The following is a 21,557-nucleotide window of genomic DNA, read 5'->3' as shown; positions in this document are numbered from 1 at the left end:
TTGAGGCATTCAAAGTGAGAGCATGGCCGTGCACTTTTACAAACGGCGCAGTCCCTCATCTCTGAAAGTGCCATAGAGCCCCTTCAGACAATTAGGCAGGGGGGGGGAAAGCTTTATGACCGCTAGACTCACTCACCGCCCGGCGCTCTCACCGACAGCAACGCCTGAAGCGCTGGCTCGTGCAGAAAGGTAATTACGGAGTTTCACATAATGACACGGAGGAAACTTGCGTCATAACACACATAGCCTTTTATCACACCGCGCCATCATTAATTATCATCCTTTACTCTTTGATTCATTCCACTATTCATAACATATTTATACATTTCAAGACAAATTATCATTTCCTCCAGGAATTAATCAAAAAAAGAGGAAGGACTGGTCTCCTCTCGATGGATGATCAAAGACTGTCTCTACCTAGAGGCGGTACTGTCTTCTGTGCTTGGGCTCAGGGCACTGTGCTGCTGGGCAGGACTGTAACAGGACATACACTAGTCTTACTCTGTAGGACATCATAGCAACTGGTTTAGTTCTGAGATACATATTCAGGTATTGGGATGTGAGCTACATATTCAGGTATTAGAGTACCTGAATATGTATTTAGATAGGATTAGATTAGATTAGATTAGATTCAACGTTATTGTCATTGCAGAGTGCAAGTACCAGACAATGAAATGCAGTTTAGCATCTAACCAGAAGTGCAAATAAAGATATAAAAGCATGATCTAAAAACGTGACAGTGATAGTGATAGGTACGGTATGGCATGTATGGCAAGGAGTTTAGATAGGTACAGAGATAATCAATACATCTTGAGTTGAAACCACAGTTATCATGTGTTTAATAAGAAATAGGAATAGAATAGAATAGAAAAGAATAAATGTCCCCTTTATGCAGTCCTCTCTTTACCACCTCTGTCCATGATGAAGATGTAACATTGAACAACAGCAGCCATTTTGAGGCATTGAGTTTTCTCAATACACCAGCTACTGTGTTGAGTTGGAGGGGTGTAACAATCTCACTGTCAGAGACCTCTTTTCCATACTCCTAAAGAATAAGCAACATAGACAAAAACATTGTCTCCCCCCCACATCATTCCCACAACCTCAGGGGAAGAGATGGCACAGTTAGACTCAAAAACAGGTGTCCACCAACCCCCAGTCGGCCGTGCTTTAATAGCTGTTTGATGTTTTTGATGTCTAGTCAGCTCGATTGTACCTTTCTGGTTGATAATGAGGGCCAATAATGATTCCTGAGCTCGAGGGGTTAATGGTATGTAACCGGCAGAGCCGCTAATTACACGTTACAAACTATTTATCAGAATCTCCATCTGCGCAAGCACCACAACTCTCATTGTGCACGCTAAATTACTCCTTGGATTATCATTGTAAAGCAAGTTTCAGTAATTAGGGGCCCAGGCTGCTGTTTTCTTTTTCTGAGCGCACCAAACGACTTCAAGAGGAGAGGGGAAAAATGAGATGACTGGTTAATTTGAATCTGACATCCCAAACAACCAAGGCAGTATCTAGCCGTATGGTGAGGAATCTGCTCTCCCAGAGGTCCACAGCAACAGATATATATTTTTTTTTAATCCATCACAGTTTTTTTGGGGGGGGAAAGGTGAATCCCTCTGGGAGTTTACACTCTAAAGTGAGAGAGAGGTGTAAATTGCATCTTGGAGCCCAAGTAGACTGGGGTGTGGACTGCTCCCTGTATGTTCAGATGGCAGGGGGAGGTTGTGTGAAAGTTGTGTGAACAGTGTGGTGCAGTGAGAGGCTCAGCTCTCGTCAAACAGATCTGTCTCTTCTGTGATCAGATATTTGAGAAATAACTATCATATCCCCCAGCCCCAAAGGTGTGCCTGAGACCATGGAGACATGTACCATCTCCTCTGTCTCTGCAGTAAATTTTTATTAAAATTACCTTCATTATAAGACACTGTTCATTATAGAACCAAAAACGCTGGTCTCCCAGGGCCCGGCGGATTAATAAGGACAGCGGTGTATTTTAAGCCGTAAACTCAGCCCCTCACTGTCCTTAATCTCCTTCCCACTTCACAAGGCCAAATTAACACCTCTCCCCAGCTCTGACGGGACCTCATTAGCAAACTTCCAGGGAAAGAAAGAAAAGAGCAACGAAAAAGAAGGAGAAGAAGGAGGGAAGCGACCAATGACAGCCACCAGCTCTGGGATTAACCCTTTCTCGCGTTTCAGCTCCTCGGAAAACTAGGTCGCCAACGTGTTTCTAATCAGTCGCCTGGTTAGCGATAATTAGACGGCGAGATCGGACGAGGGAAGAGAGAGAAAGTGGGAGGGGTACATGGAACAGAAATGAAACAGAAAAGAAAGAGAACCTGTCATGTTGCAAACACTTCAAAGGGAGAGACTTCTCTTTTAGAAGTGGCATGATGACGGTCCAACTACCAAGAGGGACTCCTCTGGGCCACAGGGCTGTGGGGGGGGCTGGAGGGGGTGGAGGCAAGGACCCAGATCTCTCTCAGACACACACACACACACACACTCACACACACACACACACACACACACACACACACACACAGACACACACACACACACACACACACACACACACACACATTTCTCTTGGCTCATATGCCACCTGTATCGTGCAGCTGTACGGGAGCTTTACTGTATCCCAAAACACACAGCAAAACAAACTCATTCAACTCCACCTCTTCCTTGCATTTTCCCCAACAGCAGCAGGTATAATTCCCACAGCTTACTCGGAGGCCTCACAGACTACTGCTGGGTAAAGTTCACCAGCCTCCACAAGCTGTTTGACATTAGCAATAAGGTCAAAGTGTATCAGAAACCACCAGAGGCTTTCATTGGTATGATGAGTAAAGATGTTACTGAAAAAATTGCCTCAAAAAGTTTCTGAAATTCATGAATAGTTTTGTAAATGATCCAATCCCTTTACTTTACTAATCTGTTGGAGTTTGAAAAGACAGGCCAAAAGTAATGGTGCAGACATGTTCTCCTCCGAAACGGAATTATTTTTTATTATCTACTTTATCTACTATTAAAACATTCATAGATTCCCAGCTAGACATCAATAGTTCTCCAACTAATCCTCCTGGTTCATGTTTAGAACACTAAAGATACGGAAGAGTCCAGGAGCCTTTAATATGTCAGTATTTGTGAGACTTTGCAGTCTCAGTAATTGAATAAGCACATTGGAATCAACCTCACGTTGAAGAATTATTGTATTAATTAACTCCAGCTAAAACAGACTGGTGAGTGGAAATAGTAAATCACAAACCAATAAAAACAAGTTGACTTCAAACACATACTGTATGAGAACCAAACAATTCATGTTCTCATACTTAGTGATGCCGCCTTCAGGTTTGTGTTAATGGTAAGTTTAGAGGGGAGAGAGAGAGAGAGAGAGAAAGAGAGAGAGAAAGAGAGAGAGTGAAAAAGAGAGAGCGAAAGAGAGAGAGAGAGAGAGAGAGAGAGAGAGAGAGAGAGAGAGAGAGAGAGAGAGAGAGAGAGAGAGAGAGAGAGAGAGAGAGAGAGAGAGAGAGAGAGAGAGAGAGAGGGGGAAACATATTTGCGGTATCATTTCAATATGCCTCTGCTTTGCGGACCATAACGCAGCTCACAAATGTGATTTATGACCTTGGTTTAATGGCTAGAGTAGAGCCTTTCTGTAGGTATCAGATGACTTTTTCAATATGGCCTACGTCAGAGTGGGCACTGTGCATGCACCACCCTTAACAGGAAATGAGGGCTTGTCTCGGCCAAGAAAAATATGAGCAGCCCCGATATCTGATCATCTAATGGCAGATGGATGCTACTCCAGTATGACAGAAAAATCATCAGTCAATAGGCATCAGATGAAGTGTAACATGAAGAAGGGGAAAAAAAAGTGTCCTTAAATTCAGCCGTGAATTTCTATCCTTCCCTCCCTATCGTTCATCCTAGGCCCAAGACTCTCACTGTGTAGAGATCATACAACACATACAGCACTAGCTGTCTCTAGTATCAGGATGTACTAAACTAGTACTGCAGTGGGGGTTAGTAGGTCTTACTGAGGGTGTATTGATGTGTAAACATGTGTCAAATCTGTAAGTGATGTCAGTGCCCTACTGGTCAAACCTAGACAAGGAGTCACAGAAAAAAGACTCACCTGGGCTTGGAAACTCTTGAGGACAGGCGCCACCATCTCCCGGACTTCCTAAAACACAGACAAAGAAAACAAAGGTTCACCATGACTACAAAAGCCTTCACCAGAGTCACCCTAGTGAGTAGTGCAGACAAGTTCAGCAACAACTTCAACTTTGTGATGCGGAGGAGGACTGAGAATGTGAAATGCTGTTTGATTCCAAATGTATGCCCCTCCAGACTCCAGCTTTCTCTTTCTGTATTGAATTGTGAGGGTGGGGGGGGGGGGGGGGGGGGGGTTGGGGGGTCTTATGAAGGGGAGTGAAGCTGAGGAGTTGGGAGTGAGAGAATATGTAAGCGGGGATTTCCAGTCTGCATCATCTCAGGCTCCAGCCCTCTCCCTTCCTTCTGAATCCTCTGTCTCTCAGGCAGCCTCAGGTAAGGGGATTGGGCTGACGGTGGTGACAGCCTGATCCAGCCTCATGCACCTGTATTATACTGACAGGATTACGTCACACACTCACACACAGCCACGGATAAGGTTTTATTTTATTTTATTTTATTCGGTCTACACAGGAGATCCGAGGCACCCTGTGACCCTAGTGGTACTTTAGATGACCTGGCCTTAAAACGTACACTTCCACAGAGGCCACAGACCTGGGGGAGGAAGAGGGGGATAATGACACTAACTTGTCAAAGGAATTGTGCGGCAATGATATGCACTAAAGCGGATTATGAAATAAATAAAGAATCCCAGGCACAAAGGTACAGTAAGGAGGGCTAAAACACTTCCAGTGAGCAAGTCAGTGTGCCTACCGGAGCGGAGACGAGATGAATGACACACAGAACTCAGGGTTATACGTGATGTGTGCGTGTGTGTGTGTGTGTGTGTGTGTGTGTGTGTGTGTGTGTGTGTGCGCGCGCGTGCGTGGGTGCATGTGTGCGTGGGTTCATGTGTGTGTGTGTGTGTGTGTGTGTGTGTGTGTGTGTGTGTGTGTGTGTGTGTGCGTGGGTGCATGTATGCGTGTATGTATGTGTGAGGAGGTGGGGGTTGACAACTCACCTCAGGGACATTTCTCTTGAACTCCCGGCTCAGCTCCACCAGGTGCTTGTGGGAGTGCTCGCTCTCTTCCTGTCGTCCCGCCAGCTCAGACGCAACTGAGTTTAGCTCCCTCTACAAACACAGACAAAAACAGAGGGAGAGAGAGATGAAGACATGGGAGGGAGAGAAAGAGAGCAAGAGTGAGAGACAGGAGAGCAACAGAGAGAGTGAGAGAGAGAGACAGAGAGAGAGAGAGAGAGAGAGAGAGAGAGAGAGAGAGGGAGAGAGGGAGAGAGCACTTAGAGACCTTGCCAACAGTCATACAGTACAGCTTAAAGTGTACATAAATAAAAATACACTGCTGAATATTAACAATGTAATCCTTCATGATCTTATAGCGGTAATACTTACTGCAAGCCCTGGTCCATAAATAATTAAGCCAAAATAAATCCAATGCCTACTGTAGCAGAAGGCCTTTTAGATAATCAGTATTTGAAATAATCAATATGCTTGCAACGGCCATGGAACTCCAGAGAGAGAGTGGAGAGAGAGAGAGAAGAGAGAGAGAGTGGAGAGAGAGGAAAAACAAGGCAGCGCAGTCACGTGAGAAGACCCAATAACCTGACAAATACCCTTATAAACAAATATAGAGCTTCCTGCTGAAATGAAGAGCTGATTCTAAGCCCAGCCAAGACTGAGATTCAAACACAACACACACTCTCTCCTGCTGTCATGAATAAAGCAGCTCAAATTTAAGTCTCTCCCTCATTCCAATCTCCTCCCCATTGTTTCCCCAGATCTTTACATTGATCTTCGATGGATTTTCAATAGATAAAGAGAGTGATAATATATTCAACTAAAAAATACCCCATCGGTATAATTAGGGCCCAAAAAGTAATTCAATGTATTTTGTTTGTCTGCATATGATGATATCACATACTTGATTATGTATGTATACAACTCAATGTTGTATGAACTAGAGCTCCACCTTAGCAGCATCTGATCTGATATTCAAAGCTGTCTGCAGACGGCCCTTCATCAAACCAATGGATTCATACTGGACCACATTCTGTCCACAAATCCAATAGAATTGATCACTCATCCAATTTCCAGCTCTCCCAACTCTCCGCTGTGCCACATAACGTTTGTCCCCCCTCCACTGTCGTCTCTTCTCTTCTCTTGGAGAGCGGTCTTCCCTTAACTACAGAGACAATATCAAACCGGAGAGTGGGGATTCAATTACCACAGTGATTTTATATATGACGGTGGAAAATTAAATTGACTGTGTTTTAATTAATCTCCAGTTTTAGTTAAAGGCAATTTAATAAATTATCACATGAGCAAAAAGATTCTCTAGTTCCATCTGAAACTTTGAACTTATTCCTCTTACTCATATTGAAGGCATTTTTAACCCTTCCATTTTCTGACATGAAATTGGATTTTGGGATTGGTCATCTTCTCTGTCCAAAAACAGGGGTTGAATCCTCCCTTTGATGGATCTTAATTGATCTCCCTTGGCGACTGTTGTGTCTTTGTTCAAACTAGTAGGCACACAAAGGGCTCTAAAGACATGTGTCCTTTGACTCAGGACTTTCTCCAACAGTCCAGTAGATTAGCTCCCCTGTTAGCCCATCCCCTACAAAACCTGATGTTAAAACGAAAACACACTGTCAGACAAAACAGCATTGCAGTACAGGATACTGGAACCAGACACTAACCCACTATTAGTTGTCTCAACAAAGAAACCCCATCGTTTTCCAGGCCTGCCTGGGAAGAGGCTAGCCTGGGCAACAGTACATCAAATGAAACTGGGTGTCAGTCAGCTTTCTCGAAGGAACTGAAGCAGAACATTCTGTTTGCCTGTTTGGTGTTCTTGGAGAGACAGGTGATGGAGCAACTCCACAATGCAGCCTACTTCAAGTCTCTTCAAACAAAAGATCTAGAATTCACTTGTCTTTCTCTGTATTATGTTAAACCTGAGACTCCACGGTGGGAGCACAACAACAACAACATAGCCTTTACTCTATATGCTAACATTGAAATAGAGGGAGAGTAAGCATGTTCGATTCCCTGTTTATATGAGGAATTTCCCGGTAATCATTTGACAGGTTTTTAAAAAGGCGATCGGGACCGAATTTTCAGTCGTGTGGCAGTCGGGTCAATACAGAGCTCCTGTCATTAAGCCTCTGCCAGTCAAACATCCGGCCGTAATTGATGAGTTTACCCTAGGGAGGGCGGAGCTGTCGCTGGGGCGGGGGGTGGGGGTTTGGGGGTGTGGTTAAGGGGGGTAGGGGGGATGCTGAGCAGGGGCCGGTCCAGAGGGAGGGGGGAGGCCCAGGCCCCGGCCATGCTGAGGACAGCGTCTGTGGAGGAGCTGTCACATGGCCTGACAGACAGCCAGTCACACAGCATTGAGCGGGTCAGGTATTTATGCACATGTGTGTTGCAGAGGAGACTGCAGGGAGTGGTCCCCTCGGACTCTACAGAGGGGGAAAACAAGACAAGCAAAATGGAGGCTAATGGCGACAACAAAGCGGGGTAGGGACAATGATCTCAGGAACATAGAATAGAATGCATCAAACACGCTCGGAAATAAATCACTAGAACAGCATCAATGTCAGCCAATAAAAAAAATAAAAAAAATAAAGTCCATTACGCCTTCTACAAATCATTCGTAGCCACCAAAGTTGTTGCTGAAAATACTTACAAAACATGTAACATACAATTACAATTGTCTGGGAGCAGTACAACGTTTTCTGAACAAAATGTGAAGCTAACCAATCCATTGTGGTGGAGTACATTTGACATTGATTCATTAAACCTACTCCTCTAAATTACATCTGTGGTCGTAAGCTGTTTTCTGATGTTCCACAAAGACAAAACATGGTGGAAAATGTTGACAACTAAGAAAAAAAAACTACCAAGACACTGCAACGAGGCAGACTCAGTCACCATCACTATTGTACACAGTGGGCTTGGACAGCACAAATTAAAGAGGAAAATATGTGCAGAGGAGGAAAAGAGGGGAAAATGCAGATGGGGTATTATTTTTCTTTTTGTATCCCATCTAATTGCAATCATAGGCAGATGTCTGAAAGTGTGACAGCATCAGCAGAATTGCTGCTGAGAGCACAGAATCTTTGTCTAAAAATAATCAGACATTCTGTGTGCTGCTGTTGGTTATAATGGTAATCGATGCTGGAGGCTTTGAATTCCATCAATTTATAGATCCACTCTGTTCTGCCTGGTGACTGTACTGCCTCACAACCCCCACTGCATATGTACACCGAGACACACACACACACACACACACACACACACACACACACACACACACGCACACACGTTTGCATGCAAGCTTACCCACAAAAGAACAAACAGACAGACACACACACAAACACACACACACACACACACACACACGAAACACATGAACACAAACACCTACACGGACATCCACACAGGGGCTACAGCGTGGCAGCACAGGGGCCAGTGTGTGATTAAGATAAGTGTAGTTTCCTTTCATACATTCCTTATCACCTCCTATTCTCTGTGAGGCACAAGATTGTCCATAGCAGTCTCAGATTAGCCCGCATCTCAGACGCCACATTTGAGAGGGGGGATCGATCAATAAATCAAATCACCACAATCAATGGCCCCGATCGCTGCAGTCTAGTCTGGCCTCAACATTATTACTGGCACTGAAGAAGGAGGGGGGGGGGGGCAGAGCCTATGTTGGCTTCTGTCCATATGAGAGATGCAAGATGATCTCTTATCTGCCCTCCGTAGGCTGACCGACAGGACAGGACAGGAACGGGACGAACAGACGGCCAGCCTATTGTGGTTGGTCCAGACACAGGGGGGGCTGGGAGGGAGGGGTGCCTGACCTTTGTGACCTGGCCCTGGGAACCTCTGCTCACCAAACAGACTTTGACAAGGGGGGGGGGGGCTTGGGGGGCCGCTATCACCTGGCTGCTCGCTCCATCTGTCTACCACTGTCTACTGCTCCCTGTTCATTCAGCTGGACCAGGGCTGATCTACCCCCCCCTCTCTCTCTCTCTCTCTCTCTGTGTTTGTACAACAGTTGGTACTGTATTGTCCATTGTGCAGTAGCAACAGCCAAAAGTACTGTGTCGGAAAAAATAACAACTACTGTATAGGTTGCGCAGGCACACGTCTGGAAATCACATTTCATTTTGACACCCTTCTAAAGCCTGGACTAGTAAGCCTGATAAATCATCCAAAATAATTAATCCCCAGTCAGTCAGGCTGTCTTCAAACAGCATGCTAAATCTTACAAAGGGATGAGAGGCGTGTGAGCGTTACAACCATCAGCAAAAGGTGTGACTGGTGTTGTCAGCCATTATTCGTCATACCCGGCTTCATTGACAGAGTTTTAGGGCTTGATGTGCCAAAGCACAGCGTACCGCACACACTTCTGTCTCTTAAAAACACACGTGCAAACATGCAAACATGCAAACACACACATACACAAACACAAACACACACACACACACACACACACACACACACACTGTACATATTGCTAGTTTCTCTGATTCACTACAACTGATTAAACAGAATGTTTACTCCTGTATATGATCTATATCCTATAATCCTACAAACAAACACTACGTAGGTTCAGAACCAATATTAAGAATACAGCTCGAATATAGCCCCTTTTCTAAACATTGCTGTATCTATCTTGAATAATATGAATGCCTTTAAATGTCCTTCAATTAGAAACTTCAAACTGCTATCTATGGAGGAATGTTCTTAATGAAGACCAATTAGAACAGCATATTTATCATCATTAGGCCAGGCCATTGTTCTCCTCATCCCCAAGTCTGTGGTTACAATCAGGATGTCTATTGTCATACCGTGAAACACGCATGCTGACTGATTATGCCTCTCTATGATTCATTAGCAGGCTAGTGGCTTGAAACGTGAAAGGATCTCAATAGGCCAAATGATCTGCTCAAATGGAGAGTTTGAATGTGACTGACTAGGAGTTTTTTGGTTACAGCCAAGAATAAAGAAAAAATACAATAAACATGGGTCTAATCATCAACTTTGCAAACAACATTTTTATCCAGGGCATGACGAAGGGTGCGAAAGAACAGAGACATTGTCAATTTGACAAAATAACTTTTTGGACATAGAGCTGTTGAAGTTATTGTGGTTGGTTTTGCCTTTCTTTTCACTGTGAAAACTGTGAGGAGTGGTCTGCGGGGGAAGGTTTCTCTGTCTGAAAACCCAACCATTCAGGTCAGAGCGAGGAGAAGGAGAGAACTCTGGGTAAAGCTCTCCAGCTCCAGTCATCATTGTGTTGGCCCACTTTCAACACGACGAGGGAAGCGGAGCAACACACATAACCTGCGATTGTTTATTCTCTCTTAAGAAATGTCAATCTGTTCATTCTCAGGTGTGCTGCTCTTCCTCTTGTTTTTGTTTGTTTTCTCCCCCCTACTCTCTCCATTTTCCCTTGTTGATTGCAGGAAGATCAAAGCGCTGCCGCTGGAAGAATCTGAATATTTCAGGTGAGGAGAGAGGGCTGTGTTTCACACCACCTGTGTAGAGCTGAGCGACTCGTCCCTCCTCTTTCTCTCAGATTCCAGTTCCAGTGGCCCCTGGGGCCTAGCGACATGAACCAGGGCCACCTGTTTGAGAGACAGGGGCTCCTTTCTTCTCCCTCCCCTTCACTCTCTCTCTCTCTACTCTCTCTCACACTTTCTTGTCCTTTTCCAGCATTTGAACCAAAAATAAATTAATCTAAATAGAGCGGTGAGAGTGGGAATACAACCTGTTCAACCAGCGGTTGAGGACTCTGAGCGCTGTCACAAAGGCTTGGAGACCAAGTTACCATACTATGGAATGTGTAGCAGCCACTTGAAAATAACCTTACACATGAAAGAGAATTTCTAGTCTGTGTCCATTTACTCTACAACAGCAATACATTTATTTAGTAAATATCTTTATAACCTGAATGAAAAGAACTGCCTGTTTCTAGAAAACAGTGTAGCTGCCAAGCAGAGCCTCCTCTAAGGTACACACTGTACAGCTCTCTGCCAGAGCAGAAAGTGGTTTTGTAAGATGCTGCACATCACATCACCAGGGCAGCCATTTCTGACCCAAAGCAAATAAAAAACATCCCTGATGTCCACACTAGTCTTAACAGTTTCATGTAGCTGCTCTCAGTGGAGGTGTGTGTAATGTGTGTGTAATGTATGTGTGTGTGTGTGTGTGTGTGTGTGTGTGTGTGTGTATATGTGTGTGTGTGTGTGTGTGTGTGTGTGTGTGTGTGTGTGTGTGTGTGTGTGCGCGCGTGCGTGCGTGTGTGTGTGTGTGTGTGAGTGAGTGCATGTGTGTGTGTGCATGTTGTGTGTGTGTACAGGGGGCAGGGAGTGGGTTCCACACAACCAGTTCCCAGCTAGAGAGATTGTGGGTGTACTGTACTGTATGTAATGTAGTGTATGTCCTTGTGTGTGTCTGTATATATACAGTATATATGAGTGTGTGTGTGTCTGTGTGTGTGTGTGTGTGTGTGTGTGTGTGTGTGTGTCTAGGGGCTGGAGAGTGGGGAGTGTTGTTCCACACAACCAGTTCCCAGCCATGTCTTTCAAAAGGGCAGTAAAGTCTTTACAGCAAATTCCTTACATTCATCTGTGTCAGAGCACTCCGCACACATTAGGCATTTACACGGGAGGAAACACAATCTATTTGATGCTACACTGCCCACACGTCCAGAGCCCTTCTCCCCACACTGGAGATTCACACTGTTTAACTTCCATTTCATATTCCGAACAGGGAGACAGGCAGGATGGCAGGCAGGCGAGTGGAGGGAAATGGGCTCCATCTTGCTGTAAATCAGAATTTAAACACTGAGCTAAATGTAATCTGGAGAGAGTCAACAAGAGGCCCCCTTGCCTTACGCTGCTCAAAATATTTGTTTTTATTTACCCTGGAAAGTGCAATTGATTTGTGTTCCCTCTAATGATGTATGCAAACAGTGAACCCAAAAAGTCACACTTAATTTTTTCACCCCCCTGCCCCCCCCCCTCCCACACACACACACACACACACACACACACTTCCCTACGCATCTTTTTAATCAGATGTGCTTATGTGAACAAGTGGAGGTTAATCTAGGGAGCGGGTCACAGACAGCCAGCTCTTTGTAAATGTCACCTGTTATATCATTACCACACTAAACCAACATGGCTGACGGCTGCAAGACGGATGTATGACTTGAAGGTGTCTTTCCCCCACTCCTCAACGCCATGGCAGGATCTCCCCCCCTCCCTCCATCACGGGTCCCTTATTAATCAATCGATTTATCGCCATAAATCAGGCCAGTCTTTGATTGTATCAGCAAGTCATGCAATCAATCAATTAGTCGAGGCCTAGCAGCCCAATTTGCCTATGGAAAGATGAATGTCTCTCCTTATCATCCATTTGACTGTCCGTTTACCCATCAAACACGGCTGCTGTTGACTCGCAGCCCCTACATGCATCTTTGTATTGATTTCTGCAGATTAAACTTGCAAAGGAATCAAAGGACACTTAACTGAGTGGGAATAATTCTGTCCTCTTCATTTGTGCTGAAGTATGTTATCTGTTCTTCCTTATGGTGCAGCCAAATATCATCCTCACAGCAGGGTCTAGAGATGATAAATTCAGGACAAAATGCCTCTTTTCTATGAGGCCATTTTACAGTAAAGTGGACCAGTCAGGACCAGCAGCCTCCCAGTTATGACTATGAACATTAGCTGGTCCCCGACAGGAAATTGACCTTCACAATATCTCAGAAAAATCATGTATTTCAGCACTAAATCCTGGCAGGTTTAGATGAACCGGGGGTGTGTGTGTGCGGGGGGGGGGCTGAGTGCTGCTAGGAAGTGCAGAGATGAGCAGTATGGGGAAAAAACATAAGTATAATGACATATTTGTTTCATATTTCATTCCAACTGTGAATTCCAATCCACATTGTGACACAAACTGCTATGGTCCACTGCCTCCCATCTGCAACTGTGTGTCAGGACGTCTCCTAGGATACGCTGGAAACTTTAGGGACGACAAACCGACAAGAACAACTAGAGCACGACAGAGTGGGCTGCCTCTCCCAGCGCCTCAGTGCGGTGGGCTTCTCCCTCTGCGCTGGGTGGAGCGAGCCAGGCTGCAGAACCGAAGAGGAGGGGAAGGAACACCAACACTCCCTGGGGAGAACGTCTGTGGTGGGCTTACAGCACCACGAGGCCTGGTTCTGCATCACACTCCCAGACCCTGCCTGCTGCCTGGGGGGGCTGGAGCTGGTGGCGGGGGTCTCGGTAGACCTATCTGTGAGGGTATGCAGTTGTGCCCAATCTCCAAAGCGCCACCATGTAATTAGAGATAAAGACAGAGCACCACAGTACTCAACCCCAACTCTACCAGCTTCACACAAGAGTGGCCATCCCTCGTCCCCAAAGGACGACCCCCAGCCTTACCAGCTCCAGTGCACCTGTTATAAGCCACCCAAACCCCTCCCTCACATACCCAAATAATCACCCATAAGACAATCATAATACACCCAAGATAGCCAGATATGGCAACACAAATGACAGTAGGATACAGAAATCAAATAAATGATAGTATAAAAAATATCACATAAGAACTAATCTGGAAAACCCCAACTAGGGCGCTGATGAAGGAGATTGTTTTCCTTGCTTTCAAGTTCATTTGATAGAGAAGCTTTTTCTTTTTTCTAAAATTACCATGTAAACGATCATTATAGTGCATTGGTAAATTCTTCATATCATCCCCTCTGAAAACATCATCTTCATGATCCAGGCAACTGAGGGGAACATTTGGAGAATTATGCAGAGGGAGAATCCTGACTATATTCAAGTAACACAAAATTATACTATGGAGAGATCCATTATTCATCTCAGATACATTTTTCATTTAGGAGCAGGGTGGATATGAACAATGATGAATGCATTGCCCAGGATGCAATTTGTATGTAAAATAACAGAAGATTAAAGAATATGTTTTAAGTGCAAATGCAGAGTTTGTTGCATTTTAAGAGGAAAATGCATTCCTGGGAGAAAGAATAAGACCTGTACCCATGACACTGCCTCATAAAATCACTTGGCCTATAGCGAGGTCATTCACCAAGTCCCTGTGATGGCTCACATTGACTCTCCAGTGATGAATAAGCAGGTTAGAGCAGATTCTCATTCATACAGCATACCTTTTGGAAGACGATTTTAAAATGCAGGGTAAGTAAATTGAACACAACAATCTAACTCAACAACACATTCTTTGACATACATACTTGCATACATACTTACATACACACAGACATATACACACAATCATGCGCGCACACACGCACACACGCACACACACACACGCACGCACGCACACACACACACACACACACACACACACACACACACACACACACACACACACACAGACCACCGCACCCTTGTCTGCCAAACATCCACATGTTCCTCTCAGGACTCGCTCCCTCCTCATCAGCTTCATTCAGTGCACACCGTTTCAATTCACTGCCTCTCAAAGACACACAAAGAGCTGTTCCCTTCCATTCAGAGCACAGAGATGGAATACAGCCTCCCAACGCAAGACATGCCCACCACAGAGCATGTAATACAGCTCATTACTGGACACACAGGGTGGAGAGGGCGGAGATAGGAGAGGTGCAACAGAGGGGATGGCAGGCTGCTGTACTGCATATACACCAACAACTCCATCACTCTGTGCACATGGATTACTGTATACTTCTAGAAACATCCAGCCTGCTTTTTCTGTTCCTTCAATGGATATTCAATATGATATTACATTAACAGTAAAAAAAGCAGATATCGTAGAGATAATTCTGACATGAAAACAGTTTTGAGGACCACTGGGGGAAACATTCATAGGAGTGGATTAAACCATAGAAGGGTTACAATTCAAACGTGTAATTAGTTGCTGTGTCGACAGTTCTCTCCCCCCCTCTCCCAAATAGAGGTTGACCCGTTAGCAGAGTGTCCCCAATCACAGAGGGGGGAGAGGAGGGGGACAACATCTATTTGGGTCGGTCCCATTGATCTCAGTCCTGTACCACATGGCTGTGAGGGGTCAGGGCTGTGTGTACAGAGAGGAGGGCACTGGGTCTGTGTTTGGTGTGTGGGCTGGGAGAAGAGAGGAGAGAAGTGGACCTGTACTTTACTGTGTAGGAATGTGGGCACTGTGATCTAGCTAATCCACTGAACACACAGCCACACGAACCCTCCCGAACCTTGGGCGGTCACATGACCTGTGGCAGAGCAGTACAGCCATTAAAAAACCATGAGCTTCTCAGCTTTGGAGTTTTCGAACACGCAATCAATGGGGCCACAGGTGCACACGTTTTCTGCAGCGCCAGTGGAATGTCCTTGTTTCCCCCCGCCCCCCCTCCCAACATAACGTTAGAGCCTGTTTTCAGCTGTGTGTTCATGTTAATGTCAGCAATAATGAAGACCTGCAGCACACCGAGCGAGAGCGCGCGAACTGGAGACAGTTTTTTTTAGAGGTCAGTTGGAAACGCAAAAAAAAAGCGTCAAATCAGGAAGAGAGGGGGCAGTAAGTCTGTCAGCTTCTCTCTTTCTGCTCCCGTGTATACGCCCCAGCACAGACTGAAGGGCGCAAATAGGCCTAATTCAAACAGGCTTGTATGTGAGTGTCTCTGCTGTCTAGCAGGGTGAGCGGGGAATTAGATGTATGGTTTGTAGCCTTCATCCCTTCCCAGACAGACTTGTTCCGGCTCAGAGGAGCAGCCTAATCCGCACCTCTCTCCCGCTTGCACTCCCGGAAAATGACTTCACACAGCTGCCTCAAACGCCCAACACAGCAGTTCTCGTCTGACTGAACTCCGGGAAAAAAAAGAGCCTCAGCAGACCTCCCATAGCTCATTTAACATACCAATCCCTCCCCTAAGCCCACACTCCCCCACCTCTAGAGAGAAACAACAAGGAAAAACAACAACAGCCCCTTCTTGATCATTTAAGGGCCCTTTTCCTCTGGTGAGCTGTCAGAATCAGCAACACTGTTAGATTGGAATCCAAGGACCTACTGTACACCAACTGTTAGGACAGATTCATCTAGGATACGTCTGCATGTCAACCACCATTAATAAAGCATCACAGTGAGCTGAGAGCACCACTTTCGTGACATCACACATCTTGCTAACCATGTACACAGAGGGTGGTGGGGGTCACATTGGGTTAAGTATTGAGGCTGTCCTGTTCCTGGCTAAATGCCAAAAATGTAAAACGTAAATGTACACAGAGGGTGGTGGGGGTCACATTGGGTTAAGTATTGAGGCTGTCCTGTTCCACGCTATGTACTATCAGTTACTATATACTATTAGTTACTATCTACTATGAGTTCTATCTACTATGAGTTCTGTTTATCTGTTCTGTTGTGGTTCTGAGTTGTGTTGTTGGGAATTCCTCTATCCTATCTCCCAATACCTGTCCATGTGGACACAGTGTGACAGTGAGCAGGTTCCTCGCGGCTACGCCACTGTTCTCAAGGGAAAACCAGACACAGAGAGTTCTCACATTAAACCCAATATTTGGTTCAAATGTTTATGCTGGGTGATATCAATGAAGGCAGGGGGGTGTGGTGGGGGGAGTAGCGTGATAGTGCAGGCGGTTGGTGGGGGGGGAGGGAGGGCGGCTGTCAGGCCCAGTGGCCCATTTGGGTCATTGAGGCTAACTCTACTGGCTGGGCACTAAGACACACACTTGAGTCTGACAGGAAACTGTGAGAGCTCCTCCACACGGACCAGAGCCTGGCCAATGCCTTTCATCTGCTCCATGAATACCCACCTTCTGCACAATGATCCACTCCAAAGCCTTGCACCAAAGACTCGGTCACCTGCCACAGCACTCACTACGAATAGGACTTGGTAAAGAGGAAGATGAAACGGGTAAAATGAAAAGAGATGCTGATAGAGAGACCTAATGCTGAATGACTATATCACTGTTCGGTCTATTATCGCTCAGCTCCTGCAGTACCTTATGGATCACCAGGGGATGGCAAAGCAAACATTCACCGGTGGAATATTATGTATTAAGACCAGTTAGCAGATGTTCTGGCCAAAGGAGTCAGTTGATGTTGCAAAAAAAAGAAAAACAGAACTTGTCAAGCACCCTTGCTGCAGCAGCACTGCAAAAAGTAAGAGATAGTAAAAGGGGAAGGAAAATGAATCAAACCTGAGATGGAGTGGTAGAGAGGAGAGAGAGAGAGAGGTGATTTATCCCTTCACAGCTTTTTGACACTAAATTAAACTGTTGAGTCCATTCCCCCGTGCCAGCTAGTTATCTTTCCAGGCTAATTTAACACTATAATTTACATTCCATATAAAATACATCCTGATGTGGTGCTGTCATGGCCGTACATCATTGGCAGAGAGTGCTCCAGTTTCAGTGAAAAGGACAGAATTAGATCATATTCATGATGCAATTAAACACTTCAGTGGGAATCGATGTAAAACCGATGAGCCCTGAAAACAATGCATATGGCTGAGAACATTACAACACATTACCTTCCCCTGAATCCCTCGCTCCGCAGACGCAATTTAAAATCCTCCACCACTCCACTCTCCGTCTCTCCAGATTCATAACGCACGGCGATAATAAATGAATTTTTCACAAAATTATTCAACTACTAAATTGCCCATGGTAACTGAATATCAGATGAAAGTGATGTGAATTATTAAGTAGAGAAACTGTTTGTTCTCACTATGGGTGTAATAATCGCCCCAAATGAGGAGGAGAGGGGAGAGAGAGAGGTGAAGGTTACTCTAAAGGGGGGTTTATAATAAACATTAGTGTTGACATAAAACTTTGTCTGCCGCACGGGGCCTCCCACTGAGATGACGGCATCGGTGAGGGGACCAATTTCCCTTGGGCTTGGGACTGTGGGTTTTCTTATGGATACAGAAATGAGTACATTACCAGCCGGCACTGCACATACTCACATTACTGGCAACACACCCCCAGGAGATGGCAAACCACTGCGACACAGAGCCAATGTAACACCACCTCACCACATAATCAGACAGGCAGGTAGGAGGCCACACGCTCACACAGCACCATACTGGATCACATCAACTACCTGTCACTTTCTCCTGTACAGCATTCAATTGCACTTTGATTGGATTCAGCGAAAAAAGAAAAAAAAAGGCCAATTAGGCCACCTAAAGACTGTAAAAGTAAAAGTAAGTAGCCTTGAGAACCGATGGTTCCCTTAGGGCAGCAGCCTATCTCCTGTTTCCATAGCGTGAGGTGGCTTGATGTACAAGTACACCCCCTGGACATGATGCTGGTATGTCGCAGGGTCTTACCCCCAATCCAACCCTTAATGCTGAGTGCCAAGCAGGGAGGCATCGGGTAACACTTTTATAGTCTTTGGTATGACTCGGCCAGGGATCAAACTCACGACCTCCCAATCTCAGAGCGGACACTCTTGAGCTGGTTAAAGACATAAAGACTGAGTAGCCATTATTTTCACTAATTGCAAAGGAACATTCTATTTCCGCACTACCACACCCGTTTTCCTGTCAAATGCCGAACTTTTTGATATTAAAAGTGAGCGTAATGAAATTCAAGAATTTAAAGAGCTGGAGAGAGGGCAGGGGGGCAGCAATTTGTAACCATTTCTGACACACTGAGTTGGCCCCTCAAACTGAAACAGTAATTATGCTTAATGGTCCTTTAATCTGTCCATCAGGCTGGAGGTGAGCAGCCAGGTCAGGCTAAAGTGCTCCAGGCATCACGCTGTGTCAGGGCAGCCAGTGAGGTGAAGTCCTCCAGTATGGACCCCGGGCCCACTCATCTCACCAGCACACCAGGGGTCTCTGGGATACTGGCCCCACTGACTGACAGGTCACCTCATGACGTTAGCACCCTCTGCATAACAACACAAATAATTGGGGTACAAGGACGGGGGAAAAACATGTTATCGGGAAAAATCACCATGAATTGAGAAAGAAGTAGGAGATTAGAAAGCACGTAGCGCTAAGAGAGAAATGGTATGAGAGTGTGCCAGATTGGTTTGAAATTTCTATTATGATCAAATTTGACAAATTCCTGATCATTATGCTCTTGACAGGGGTACATGACTGATTAGAGCTCTGTGTTGTCAAGAGGTTTCTTAAACTATTCTCTCCAGCTGGAGTCTTGGCACTCCGCCATCATGTTTAATCTTTAACTCCAGGAGGACTTGTGCAGGTTTCACAGAATAAGGACCTATGCTGCTAGGATGGGGGTTTAACTCATTTGAATTCTACAGTACCTCACAGTCTATTCTGTTATTGTAATTGTTGGTTTCAATTGTTTAAACCTTTTGATAGATCTATTCATAATGTACTTCAGAGGTACCTCTGGTATGTGAATGAAATAACTGAACTTGAACCTGAACAGGAGGAATCCTGGGCTATGGGTGCATAAATACCTGGATGGTCACAAATCATTCTTCATGTCTGGTCCATCCACCTCGTCGCTGGGGAAGCCGAGGTGGAAAGCCTTCTAGCAGGGAGATACTGCCAGGTCATTCCAAACAGTCCTACTAGAGACACAGGACCCATACCAATACAAGGGTGAACAAATACCACCTTTGTACCCAGTGTAATTTGTACTCAACTCAGGTCCTGGCCATCTCAGGGCTCGCTGTGAGAACTCCTAGTCCTGGCCATGAATCTGTACTTCTGCACTGCTGTATTTGTTATCTTGGACACGCATTCTCTCACACCATTTCACTGGTCAAATAAAGAGGGGAGAGAGAAGGAATGACTCCCAGACCTACTACTGTTGTTCCCCAGGCTGTCAACACTCACCGGCCTCACCCCCGCCTAGCCACATCGATACTGACAAGTGACTGCCGTTTGCTTTATGATTGCCTTGTTTTATTCTCTTTGCCGGTCTTTCCTCACTATTCTTTCCGGTCTAATCAGTCCAGCTGGCCTGGACAACAGAGGCATTGTCTCTTTAAGTGAGAGAGGCAGTGGATCAACGCATCCCTTCCCCATTTCCCCGCTTTATTAGCCCAGCGGCACACCACTGTTTATACTAGTGGGTATTCCGTGTTTGCTGGAACAATTACAGTATGACAAATGGTCCATCAATGCCATCTATCAGGGCAGACCTGACAGGAATCCTATAGGCAGGGCGGCCATTTGTCCCCCTGCTCCCCATCTCTGGGGTCCCATGCTTTAGTATCCATGACAACGTGCAAGCCACTCGCCACGCTTGCCACTTCACAGTGAGAGATGGGCGCCCGTGAGTGGCTTTGAAAATTAGCCTTTGACACCCCATGTTCCACTGCACTCCCACCTTCCAGGTCCCAACGAGGGGCCCTGCACGGTCTACCCCCTTTTCACACTCAGACACACACACAAATACAAACACCAACACACACATTTTCAGCCCTGTTGTGCAGATACAACAGACTCTCAGCAACACACCCTCATGTTGAGGGGACAGCTAGAGTATGTAACCAGGGTGAAGAAGAGAGAGGGAGATCCCACAACAGCCAACATCAATAAACAAAGTGAAAGAAATAGACAGTGGGTAACAGAGAGTATATTAGAGCTGCCAATAGATGACCAGGCATACAGACAGAGCTAAGTTATTCCTTTCCCCCATTACAGTAAATGCCTCCTCGAAAATACAATTCATCCCAGAAAACAAGATTGACATTTAATTGTGCAGCTCTTGTGCTCTGCATTAAACAAAGTATTTGTTTTTCAGTCAAGTAGCAGCTGTTCATTATGCCTCACCTTTTGGCTTATTGATACAGGGAACTCAGGGGTATTGGGAAGGGACTGAATTGCATGGGACTGTGCTGTGTTGAAAAATGGATTATGGTTGTAACAAAAGGTTCTAGTTCAGAATTCATTTATATCACTGCAGTTTTTAAAAGTATCCTTGACTGTGTACATTCACAATACACTGTCATGCATAGACACATACTTTGGTGTTTATGCTTAATTGCAGTTGGCAGCCCAAAATCACAATCGGCTAAGGTGGGAGAAACAGGGGCTTTAGGGGTTGTGATGAATTAAATTTTGAAGAACATTAAAGGGGGGTAGAAATGGCTCTAGGATGTAGAGTGTCAACTGACATAACCCGCCGCTGACATGGAGCAGAGCCGGCTAGCTCATTGATGTGGCAGCGTCTCATTTTCACCAGTTTGGGAGCAGACAGTTTTGCAGCGCCTTGCGATTCTTAATTATCTTCCGACTTTGTCTAATTCAATCAACACAACTCAGATCTGGCTATGAAATGGCACTCAGATCCCCTCAAGCTCAGCAAGTCAAAAAACACTGAATAAGTGGAACAGAAACTTACTAAAT

General features: G+C 45.4%; 1 protein-coding gene across 1 annotated transcript in view; it reads right to left on the bottom strand.

Moving 5' to 3' along the window:
- The window catches only part of cux2b (cut-like homeobox 2b), a gene marked incomplete at its 5' end in the record, with an annotated part of 84,417 nt that overhangs the window by 44,510 nt on the left and 18,350 nt on the right, over window positions 1-21,557 (bottom strand). Inside the window, 2 exons of the mRNA XM_080532114.1 lie at window positions 4,151-4,198; window positions 5,189-5,299. Of these exons, the coding sequence (XP_080388240.1) occupies window positions 4,151-4,198; window positions 5,189-5,299 (159 nt within the window). The remainder of the gene's footprint in view (window positions 1-4,150; window positions 4,199-5,188; window positions 5,300-21,557) is intronic.

Source organism: Nansenia antarctica (assembly GCF_963989245.1).
Source record: "Nansenia antarctica genome assembly, chromosome: 5".
Taxonomy (NCBI): Eukaryota; Metazoa; Chordata; class Actinopteri; order Argentiniformes; family Microstomatidae; genus Nansenia; species Nansenia antarctica.
This window is presented reverse-complemented; position numbering and strand designations above follow the sequence as displayed.